This window comes from Manacus vitellinus, unplaced genomic scaffold (assembly GCF_001715985.3).
Source record: "Manacus vitellinus isolate BGI_N305 unplaced genomic scaffold, ASM171598v3 scaffold_12_pilon, whole genome shotgun sequence".
Taxonomy (NCBI): domain Eukaryota; kingdom Metazoa; phylum Chordata; class Aves; order Passeriformes; family Pipridae; genus Manacus; species Manacus vitellinus.
In genome coordinates, this window is record NW_021938949.1 from 1478688 (window position 1) to 1491345 (window position 12658).

At 37.9% G+C, this 12658-nt stretch overlaps 1 protein-coding gene across 1 annotated transcript in view; it reads right to left on the reverse strand.

Annotated features, from left to right (window-relative positions):
• Positions 1-241: 241 nt before the first annotated feature.
• LOC108638693 (sodium channel protein type 5 subunit alpha-like) overlaps positions 242-12658 on the reverse strand; it is a 73517-nt gene continuing 61100 nt past the window's right edge. Inside the window, exons 19-23 of the mRNA XM_029957947.1 lie at positions 4372-4509; positions 4010-4264; positions 3023-3076; positions 1919-2060; positions 242-437 (exon numbers count right to left, since the gene is read on the reverse strand). Of these exons, the coding sequence (XP_029813807.1) occupies positions 322-437; positions 1919-2060; positions 3023-3076; positions 4010-4264; positions 4372-4509 (705 nt within the window). The 3' untranslated portion in view covers positions 242-321. The remainder of the gene's footprint in view (positions 438-1918; positions 2061-3022; positions 3077-4009; positions 4265-4371; positions 4510-12658) is intronic.

Genomic DNA, 12658 nt, shown 5'->3' on the forward strand with positions numbered 1-12658 from the left:
TATTCATTCTCACCTTCAATAATCCAATCTCGTGGCAGAAGCAACATCATGCAACTTAAGTAACCAAGGTCATGGTATGGTTATCAAATACTAATTATGAACCTTTATAAACAGGTTGTACATTTGGATAGGTCATAAATAGGATATAAATTTCCTAATTAACACCCACAAAGAAAGACTCTTTTAAGAAAAAGAGAGTACAATGTAAATACTACATTGGATAAAGAAGATGATGGGCTCTAAGGCAAAGTTTATTTCCCTGTGCCTGGGCTACTGAGTTCAAATATTGTCACCATCGTTGTATCTTCTGCCATGTTCTACTTAAGATAATCTCACCAATGGTCTTGGGATGGGTTTTTGAGGTTTCTTGGATCCAAGTTTTTTTAGGGCATTATAGTACTTTTTCTGTTCCTCAGTCAAAAATAGATCCTTTCCACCTAAGTAAAGGGAAAGAATATTGTTGTTTAGCTGAAGTTTAAGCAGTTCCCTAAATAAATTCCAGCAACTTTCTGTAAAAAAGAGTAAGTTACAGCTGTCCTGAGTGGGACCTAAGAGGGCACAGAGACAAACCATGTCTTCACTATTTCTCCTTTCCCCCTTGATCTTTGAGAAGATGTACTGGAAAGAGCTGATCTGGGTTTGATCATGGAAGTTTAGTCTAGGCAGTGTTCCCAAGTCAGTTCCCTCAAGTGTGAGAGCCTTTCTGAAGTTTTACAAATCTATTTCATATTTTAAAAAATTACATACGATTTACCAAGAAGGGAAATACTTTCTATTTTTGGAAAAGGTAGAAACAGAAATGTATTGCTGGACTAGCAGGTAAATGGAGGATGATGAGACCCAGTTCTACAGGGGGTTCCTGACAATGAATTTCTTATTCCCATCTACACTCCCTGTATTACTTAGCAATCTCTTTGAACCCAGGATTCAGAAGCCAATCATCAATCCTAAAAGCACTGAGTGATCAGCATTTTGTACAACAAACACACAACAATGTTCAGTAGGGCATCTGCAATTTCAATCACTCTGGAAAGACCTCTGAAAATTCCATTTGACTTCACTATATGGAATCACACGAAAAATTCCTGAGAATAAGCAAAGAAATGAAAGAGAAAAAAATTACAGAGAAAAATTGACCAAAAAAAATGTCAATCACAGCATGTACTAAGAAAAAAGGATTACATCCCCATAAACTTCCAGTAAATGTTCTGGCTTATAAACTACTTGACTGCTGCTGTTTCTATCTCTTTGGATTACTGTAACTGGGACTTTGTTAGAAAAGGAAATTCTTAGAGTGAAGTTGGACTGTTGTTCCTCAACCTCCAAATATCCTTTCTCTGTTCAAATGCAGAGAGCAGAAGAATTTCTTGTGGGCTTTATTGCTCTCTCTCTCTACCCAGAGCAGCAATGCTCTGACACTTGGTGTATGAGTCGGGCTATGGAAATAAAAAAGGGTTCCTGTAGAGATTCTGTCTTCCAAATGTGAATCTTGAAATTGTAAACCTCCTGTTGGGGTCTGCTTTTTTTGAATGAGCAAGAGGTTTATTTGTTTTAAGTCGTCCAAGTGAAATAATTTACTCCAGTTTCCTTTCTATTCTGGATAATTTAACATCTAAATGAATCAGGACAGAACTCAACCTGGTTTTGGCCTCTCATTTCTGAAGCTACTCCCTCCTTCCTCCTTGTCCTCTACTTAGAACAAATTAAGGACTTGGCAGGAAAATAGAATTTACTGGTAAATTGCTAAAAGCCTTGAGGAAAAGGGGACTCCTGTTTTCAAAATGTGGCTTAAAGTGTTATTATTTTTAATTTATCCAGTTAAACAGTTATTTCAAAATGTTAGACATCTACATGTCAAACCAGCATTCACTTAAGCAAATCTGGATTACAGGAGACATTGAGTTAGCTCAAGTAGTACTTATCTTTTTCCTCTGTTGGTTAAAATTGCTGATAACCACTCCAACAAAAAGGTTCAACATGAAGAAAGATCCAAAAATAATGAAAACCACAAAGTATATGTACATGTGTAAGCTTGCTTCAAACTTTGGCTGTTCATTGATCTGTTAAAAAGCAGTCAAACCAGAAAAACAATATTGGTAAAAAGGAGATAATCACAGCTTTACCATTTCCAATTTATAATAACAGATCTTGTCATTGTCATGAGGGATAAATTATTTCCACGCATTTACATCTTTACCTGGATGTACAGGTAGAACCACTCTCTTGTTCTATCTTGCTACTGATTGTAAAGATAGTGACAAACAGGGCTATAGAGACAAATCCAGCTTTAGCAAATTTTTAAGTCATAAAGAACCAGTTCCAATCAGAAGGGATCCTGTGAATACCCTGATTAAAAACAACAGCTCAGACTAAACACAATGGTGACCAGCCATCCTCTGGAATGCTGTCCCAGACAAGAGGCAATTCTAAAGCCCCAGCTCACTAAGATCAGCCCTACAAGGAACAATCACGTTAATCAGCAACTATTTCACTGCAGTCAAGAGCACAGAGACTGAAGGAGTGAGAAAAAGGTAAATTCAGTTAAACATAGAGAAGTTAAAACACACTGTCCTGGTAAGAGAGTGAGGAACAGCACATGCAAAGGGGGAAGAAATACTGAGGATGTCAAACATAGGGAAGAAAAACTCCTGAAATAACTGCTCTAGCTGCATGCTGTTTCAATGCTCCTGTACATGTCTAAAAAGGAAGAAAATTTGCACAGTCCCTCCAAGAGCTTCTGTATTCTGTTCCCAAAAGAGACTTGCACAAAGCTTGCATCTACTTCCCCTCTACATTCCTGACATAGCAAGCTTTTTGTGGTGTCACTCTACTTTGACCAGTTTCTTTTATCTAAGTTCTAGATTTTTGGTACTCCAAGGATTATTGTTTCACTGTGTAGTTTGATGCCTTCAACCACTTGTATTTTTGATTTGATATTGCAAAAAAGATGAAAAATAATTATATGGATGGAAAAGGGAAGAAGAAAAGGGAAAAGAACTAAATTGTCATTTTAGTGACATACCTGACGTGAATCCACTGCTGCATACATAATATCCATCCAACCTTTAAAAGTTGCCTGAAAAAAATGCATTTTTAAGCTTGTTATAATTTATATATATATATATATAGTTAATATATATAGCTAATATAAAAGTGGTAATAGTTGTGGAAAATGAGCAGTGTCCTATAAAAAATGTGTATCACTTCCAAAGATCTGCTGGGAAGTATGATTCACTGGAGTTTAGTTAAAAGAAAAAATACTTCTTGAAAACTAAACAAAAACAAATAAACAAACAAACAAAAATATTTCCTAAAACAAAAAAAATCATGATTCATGCGAAAAGTGTCTTAATGTTATTTCTTCTTAAAATAAATTTTTTTTGTGAAAAATTGCAGTAAAATTTTCAGCTCAACTTGCAAATATAATGTAAAAGGATAAAAACAATTTCTGAGAAAACAGCAAACAATTCCTTCCTGCAATTTTTAGCAACTCTGCAGAATCATAGAATACTTTGGAGGATCCAGGGCATAGAACTTCAGCTAAAAAAGATACAGCGATAACAGCCAACTTAAAAATTGCCTTTCTCTCCTTTGTTGTCATGTTAGGGAGCTCAATAAATTAGTATCCCAATCCTTCATGACTTCTACAGCAAAAGAAAATATAAATAAACTGTGCCCTGATTTTCTTTCTCATCCACTCTGAATGAGAGAAAATAAGAATATTTTTAATTCAGTAACTTGAAGACTATTTCAGGTTTACTGTGTTAATAAGATTAAAACAACATTGAAAAGCCATAAACCAGAGTTTTGATTTTAACACAAGGTTGCATATGCTCAAGTGTTCTTTAGGAGGAACTGAGCAGGTCACCAACAAGGAAACTATATATGGAAGGTAAAAAATATCCCAAATTTCACTGGGATAAACAGAAGCACAGGGGTGTCCCATGGTTGGGCTGCTCAACCCATTTCCTTGAAGAAAAAAACCTGAGAATGTTTTTATAGAACTCACCACTTGGAGCAGAGCCAAGTATCCCATCCCAACATCATCAAAGTTTACAGGAGAATTTGTCCATTTTCCACCATGAAACTCACAATCAGTTTTGTTATTAATGAGACTGATATTTCCTTCCTGGAGTATGCACTTTGAAAATCTTTTCCCAAGCCATTTTACTCCTAAAATGTTAAATAGGAGCCAAAAGACAACACAGACGAGCAAAACATTGAAGATTGAGGGGATAGCTCCGAGGAGTGCATTGACAACAACCTGAACAAAATGAATGAAAATAATAGTGAATTTTATGTTGTCATTTTCAAAAACATCTTCAAATGCAGCCATTACAAAAAATTCACACCGACCCCCAATATCTTTACCTTTATCCCTTCAAATCTTGACAAAGCTCGTAGAGGCCTCAATGCTTTAAGAGTCCTGAGAGATTTCAGGCCACTTCCAGAGGAACAACGTGCCTTGCCTTCTGTACCAGGATTTAGTCCCCAGGAAACAAATGACAACTGTGTTCACAGAATTAGAATTGCAATTACTAAATGGTAAACAACTTTTCCCTTGTTTGTGTTAGCAAACAATCATTACCTGAATGGTACAATATCTTTGACCATTAAGTCAAATTAAGAAAATACACATTAAATTCAAAGTTATTGTAATTTTACTTCATTCTTTTCTAATATATATATGTAAAAAGATTTCTTCATTCTAATTTGAAATGGGGGGGCAGTTGTTTTTTGGTTTTGTTCTTTTTTTTAACTGTTCATATATTTTCATGATGTGGGCGTTTGACCCCAAAAATCCAGTTTCCAAGCTCCCCCCACATTTTAACTCAACACCAAAGAGAAGTTTTCAGACATGCACACCTCGGTATGGGGGAAGGGAATTATATACAATTTATTACTATACACAATAAATACTACAGAAAATAAAAAGCAATTATATATACAACATTAACAGAATCTCTACCACCCCTTGGACCCTCCCACATCAGTTCAGGAGAAGCTTGCAGGGTGATAGTTAAAAGTCTCTCTCTCATTGGGATATCAGAGAAGGGGTCTTGCACCCTCACCAGCACTCAGCTCCTGCTGAGGTCTCCTCCTGGGCTGCAAGGGAAACACTTGCTTCACCAGGTCTTCATCATGAAAAGGTCCAGGGAGTCAGCTTTTGAGTCCTTTCTCCCCAGAGAGTAAGATGTTCCATTCTCACTCTCCAGGTTGCAGGTTTCTGGGTCTTGCTCAGTCTTTTACCCCAAATAGTTTTCACCAAAAGTCCTTACCCAGAAAAACCCTTAACTGCTGCAGCTTTCAATTTTTGGCTGCCCTCACCCAAACCTCGCTAGAGCCTCCCCCGAGGCTCCTTGGCCCATCTCCAATTCCTTCAGCCTGGAGTTCTTTCAGCTTCTGCACCCATCACAGCTGCTTTCTCTGGGCTCTGGACCACCTTCTTGGCCTGTCTCTTAGCTCGGCTCCAGTACTGAGCCTTAAGTCCATGCCACTGCCTCCCTGGGCAGTGGGGTAAGAAAAAGAGCCCCCTAGCCTTGGCCACGGGTACTCAGTCCAGTTATAAACTGTTCCAAGCTTCCCTCAGCCTAGCCAGGAGAGGGGGAAAGAGGGCCAGGCCCCCTGCATAGGGGGCTGGAGACCTCCCTCCTCTCACCTCATGGTTGCAAGTCTCTCCCTCACACACTCCTACACACTGACTCCAGCCCTGGCCAAGCCAGGGCCGTGGGGGCCCAGGGGCCCCCTGGTTTTGGGGGCCCCTGGCCACCCCTGGGCTTCTCTCTTTCTCAGACACTCTCACACTCTGCCAACAACTCCCGGCTGTTGTGATATCTAATTTCACAGGAGCGAAAAAAGACCTGCGCTTGGTCCCTCAGGGGAAACTCTCCTAGGACCAACCACTTCTAGCCCCCCGAGGTGGGGAGGGGCACTTAACCCATGACACGTGACTTTCCACTGTTTTGAAGAGCACTGATATTAAGATTAGAAAACTGTCGTACATATTCGTTATAAATAGCCATAACATTAGACCTTTATTTTAGTTTTGTTTCTGATCACTAATTGAACTCCTTCTCTCCACTTGAAAAGGTTTTTAGAGCCATCATGGTCCTCAGTGATGGTGATACCAAATAGAATTTTCTTAAGCAACTTCTAGTTATTGCTGAAAATTTCAATTTAAATTTGTCCTAAAGTCTGTTTGGGTTGCAGATTTTTCACCTTTTGGAAACTGTCCATCACACTTGCAGTTATTCATAATCAGAAGTTACATGTAGTTATCCAGATAGAAAATGTCAAAAATCAAAGTGTATGACAAGCTGAATATAATACTTACACATACAACGACAAAATCAAGCAAACACCAGGAATTTGTGAAGTAACTGCGCAATCCATAAGCTACCCATTTCAGAAGCATCTCCATCAAAAAGATGTAGGTAAATACTTTGTCAGCATAATCTAGGATCATTTTCACTGTTTTTCTATTCTGCAGGTGAATATCTTCAAATGCCTGGAATTTCAGAATGCAGTTTTAAAACAGGTCAGTAGTTGCATGGAAAATTACTGTTAAATTGCACAAGAATACACAGTTTGTCTTATTACAACCATTTCATGTTAAATTATGGGCAACCACCACTTAGTTTTATACCTAGAAGTAAAAAATGAATTGTAAAATAAGTACAATCTCATTTTCAGGTTGTTGAAAAATCAAATATTTTCAGGTTTTTATGTTTGACACTCTAAAACATGTCTGAGGATGGGCAACTGTGGCTACGACATTCTGGCTTCCCAAGGTTGTTGATAATTTTGAAGGTGTTGGTCTAAATTCTTCACAATAAAGCCTGACTTAAACACATTAATCACTGTCTTTCAGACTCTGACCTTCCAAATGAGTCATCTTTAGTCAGCCTGCAGAGTTGTAATACACACATGGAAAAGAATGACAAACTCCTTAGCTGGAACTGTTCATTCCTGGAGTTACAGGTTTTTTCACCTAAACCTTGACCTTGAGGTTTTAGGAAAATGCTTTATTGATCGCTGCTGTTCACATCAGTGTTTGCTTGTGTTTAATGCATTTGCTGCCTGACTAATTAATTTTGAGTTTTTGGTATTGCCAATCTACTCCCAATTCCTTTTACACCTTGCATTATTTCCTCACCAAGCCTCCACTTCTCCCCTACCCACTTCATTGAGGTATTAACAGCAGACCTGATTTGCTCCCCTGCACTTAAGACATGCCTAAAAACCCATCTAAAAGGCCACGGAAAAGGTGGAACAGGAGCATAGACCACTGAAAAAACAAGGAGCAGAGATGCTCCTAGGTATAATCCAATAAAACTTATGCACTCCTGTTCTGCAGTGTTAGAAAACAGTGATTCTGCTTCTGGATCTAAAGGGGTCTTCCAGTTGTGCTACAATTAGGAGAAATGCCTCCAGAGCAGAGCTGTCCCTGTGCCCATGGGACTGTTCATTTGAGTGTGGGTAAATGAGAACAACTGGCATTCATGTGCATAAACCTATTTGCCATTTCTGACCTTTTTTCTTGAGTAAGTTTGATCATGTGTCCTCTTATTGCCTGCTAAACCTTGGCTACCTTGATCTCCATCTACCAGTCAAACCACCTGCTCATTAGCAGTGATGTATTTTCCTTATTGACAACAATCAATTCAAAATTAGAGAAATTAAATGCAATTTACCAGTGCTGCACTGCTCAATACTATCACAAAAACCATAAAATATTCAAACCCGCTATGGTTAACAATTCTGTAGCAGGTTTTCCTGAAGTTCCACCAACTTCTGCCTGGAAGCTTAGTGATATCCACTACACAACATGGGACACATTTACCACAATCTGAAAAGAGAAAGAACAGTATATTGGTCTATGGAAAATGCTGAGATATGGAATCAAAACAGTATAAGACATCTTAAAGAGAGCTTCTACAGATTAGAGAAAGAATGTGCTGTTTTACCTATGGGGTAATGCTGTGATTGAAATGATCTTAAGCTAAAGAAAAGAAAAAACTTGTATGCAAAATAATCTCTTTTAATAGAGCAACTCATATATGGGAAAAAGAGAGTTGGTTTTGTGCCCTTCTTCAGAAAGGCTCGTGGGCACAAGAAAAAAAGACTTTATTCGATCTAAAAAATGTTTATTTTCTGCATTTCTCCTTTTTGTTTTGAAAAGAGATAGTATGTTACTAGTAGGTTAGTCAATTAATATTTTTACTGATTATTACACTGTTTTGCATTGCAGAGACATTACAACTCCCTGTTCACTGCTTTGCACCAGAAACACTCTCCCTGAATCTGTAAAGGCAGCAGGATTGAAGCATGAGAGTCAATGGAGTCTAAGGAGATGTTCAGATAATCAAAGGCAGATGTCAACACTGGGATGAGCAGGAAAACAGATTCTGCTAATTTGGACATGTTCCAAGTGGATATTTTTTAACACTGGTTCATTTGGTGCTAGCACAATACAGAAAAGATTCCTACTTTCTCCAAAACAGTCCTTAGGCAGGTGTGAGTTTTTAGTCTGGGAAAACATCTCCAGACCAACAGCTGGATCCACACTGTTGGCTTCAGAAAAGCTGTGAGCAGCACCACATTTCTGCATGGGAGAAGGAGAAAGAGGAGAATTTATTTGCTTTTCATTAATAAGATTAAAAAACCAAAAATAAATGAAATTTATCATCCCCCTGCCCTCCTCCCCAAAAGAATTCTGCAGTCTATAAATTACCTTATTGTTGCTGAACTACAAAAATTAATTACAAATAATAGGACAGAAAAAGCCAATCCCTACTCTTTGTTTCCATGCTTTTAATTTAATAAGTTCTTTGTTTTCTTCTTGTCCTCTAAACAGGACATGCAGGAAAAAAAAAGACTATTCTATGCTACAGCTTTGGAGAAAACTCTGACTTCAGGTGTAGTAGATGTCTGTTGAATGTCCCTGTTCGGGCGCCATTTGTGGTACTTGTTTTCGCACAAACAAACTACACCACGTGGGGCTTGAATTAGCTTTGTTACAAAAGAACAACAGATTAAATACAATGTTGAAATTGTGACACGTGATCTCTCAATCAATCACACCAAGGTACTCCACTGCACATGTCAGATAGAATACTTGGAACTACAAGGTCCAGAATGCTTTGCAGTACATTTCCTCTAATATGAATTCCTTCATCCAGGCCAATCAAATTCTCTTTTCATTTTCAGAGATACAAACCATGTCTCAAAAGGCTTGAAGATGGTAAGGTCTAGCAGGATAGAAATGTATGTATGGACTACACACCTCAAAGAATTGTAATTACTGGTAGGTAACCTATACACTTCTAAAACTAAAAATGATAAGGAAAGCAAGTATAAGGACAAAAGAATAAAGAAATCTATCAGCCCTAATGTGTAAATGCCCTGTATGGCATGGAAAGGGAAGGCACGAGGATAGGGATAGCCAGAAGAAGGGAGAATTTCCTCTGTCGACAGCCATGATGCTCTACACTTGTCTAAGGTTCTAGGGAATTTTCACCATATACAAAAATGCAATTATTTAAATTAATGGGCACTGCAATGTTTTCAATATTATTTTTAAATATAAACACATTTAAATAATATAAACAAAAATTCTGGTGACTGTGCCTAAAACCAGAAATGTTAATGGCGTTTGACTTTTGGGGGTAGTAATCCAGAAAGATGCTGAACTTCCATTTAATTTGCTGGGCCATCAGAGGCAAGCCATGATTCTCCACCTTTTTTTGATATGGAACTGTACTGTAGTAGAATATTAGAATGAGCTGGGTTTCTATATCAGAAAAAGCATGGTTGCTTAGGGAACCATTTCTAGAGAGCACATTTTTGCATCCAGGAATGACAGCAAACAGAATTACCCATAGAAACTAATACCATGTATCAGACAAGCTTAAAGTCATTGTGTTTCCTGGTTAATTTCTGTTTACTTATTTTGTACAAAATTATACATTAAGTTACACCATTAACCATGGCTATTGATGAGACACAAACCTCCATGCTATTACTACCTCTAGAGAGATGTGCTACCTCCATAGGCATTATAATTGCTACTCTTCAAAAAATCCCAATCTGTCCTGTCATTGCTGAATGAAAGAACAGCTGTGACAGTTTGAATATTCCACAAGATGATAAAAGTTAGAATTACCTCTTTTTGCTCTTGCTTTTCATGTGTTACTGTGAAAACATTTATAGTTTCAGGAGCCCCAGAAATCTGACTGAAGCTGCTTGAACTCTGTTCCTGTTCACTATGTCCTAATCTGTCTAAATGCAGGAAATAATGGAAACTAGTTGATTTTCCACATTTTTCCTTCCTGATAGTCTTTCTTAAAATCAAAATTATTTTACAGAATCTAAAACATCCACAAGAGCTAGAATCACAGAATCACCGAATCACAGAATGGTTTGAGTTGAAAGGGACCTTAAAAGTCAACTAGTTCCAGCCCTCCTGTCACGGACAGATAATCTTCCACTAGTATGTTTGTCTTTTTACAGATAATTAAGTTATATCCTTAAAATGCTTGTAATAGAATAGTTTTTCCTTCGATTTCAAATACTGTCCTCTTGAGGTTTTACTGTGGAAATACATCATTCCCCAAGAAGACCTAAGTGATCCCAATCAGTTCTCAGTCCTTTTGTCTCCACAAATTCCAAGAAAGACCAGATTCCACTGCAGCAGTTTTTGTCATCAAATGCTTCTGGATAACATATTTGAAAAGGCCACAGATGGTTCTAAGGTGATCAGCAATTTTTACTTCTTTGAAAATTTGTCCAAAGATATTCCATTGGCAATGCTTCCTAATATGACCAAAACCATAGGAAATGGATCCCAGCAGTCCACCTAGACACTGACCACTGGAGACATTCCAAACCTGCCTGTACACACTCCTCTGTAACCTGCTTTAGGTGACCCTGCTTTTGCAGGGCGGTTGGACTGGATGATCTCCAGAGGTCTCTTCCAACCCAAACAATTCTGTAACTTGGTGAAAAGAGTTCCTATAGCTCCTGAATCTGATTTGACAGTTCCTCATGGGTGTGATAGACACCTGAAATATCTCAAACATGCCTATGTACAATCATGACAGTACAAATGTATAACTCACATGCAGAAAGACTTGAGCTTTATCCTGCCTGATGCAAGAAAATCACAAGATATAAAGGGAAATCCAAAGTATCATAAAGGTGAAAAGGTAATTAAAAAAATATTTTTTGAGGTGCAGCTTTTCTTTCCATTTTCTTTGGATGCCATGCAACTGAGGAGCAACATATAAGCAGCTGAAGAGGCCTGTGTTAGAAACTATCCAAGTGTAAGACAAAGGAGACAAAAAGAAGGAATGTCTGTCTTCATCAAACTTCATTTATTTGTTGACAGCAATAGATGGAAACAAAACAGACAACAGCAGAATTAGGGCTAACCATGAAGAGAATGGTGAAAAAGCGGATATTCAAAATCTCTTTGGCAAATGAAGAGTATTTGCTAGCCCTTGCACTAGAAGAACAAAGAAAGTAAAATGGCAGAAATGACAGAAGGGATAATATTTACTGTGGAGTCCATGAGATGACAATTACAGATGTAAGTTACATATTTTGTTTTAAATGTGAATAGTGCTTACCTGTTTTCTGTGTTCTGTTTCTGTGAATACAGTGTGCTCATCATCACTTTTGTCACAGTAACTCTCTGCTGCTTCAGTGGGAACACAGGTACTGTGACTGCTGGAAAGATCTTTATATTTCCTTATTATTGAGGAATTCTCTTCATTATGGTAACACTCTATGTCAAAGCAATTGTTGTCTATATATTTTCTGATATCTGTCATGGCATAATTATTATCCTCTATGTTTTTGCCAGAAATTTCTTCCAAAGTCTTCTTTTTCTCTGTTTTTCTGAGGCTTCCTTTCATTTTTCTGCCACAAGAATCCAGAATTCTGTCTTTCACAGACTTCAGGCCCTGGTGAATCTGTGCAAGGGCAATCTGACATTTAGTCCTTTCTCCAGGTTCCTCTTGTCCTCCTGAGGCATCAGTATTGAACGAACTCAGCAGCAGGGCAATGAACAAGTTGAGTACCTTGAAATAATTAAAGTAAGTTGGAGACACCACTGCTAACAGAAAAGTGACTTCAGAAACCCTCAGTCTTGCTTTCCTCAACACTGCCATAAAATTATTTACTATTATATTGCAATATTGTTATAGTATGATCTGGCCCCTTTCTGGAAGGAATGGCAGGAGAAAAAGGAAGGAAGTGAGGGTTTGGGTATATCAAATATATTTTCACCTGCTCTGATGTCCATAACGTATGAGGAGATAGATATGTTGAAAAAGAGCAAAGATGAATCTTAATAACACCACCATCCAAAAGGGTCTGGTATAGACCAACAAACCAAGCAGATGAAAAAGATTTTGTCTTCCAGTACATTTACATTCCATCTACTATATGTCATACAAACCAGAAAATCTGGGTCTTCATAATACAAGGACAAGTTGATAAGCATTAAAAGCACTGAACAGTTGGTTATTTGATCCTACCAACACAAAAGATGAAGAGATCGGACACCACATTATCAGAAGCACTGCACTTCTATGCTGTGGGTAGAGGGAATAACTTGGCATTGCTTCTACCTCTTGTGTGAGAAAGAGAAAGA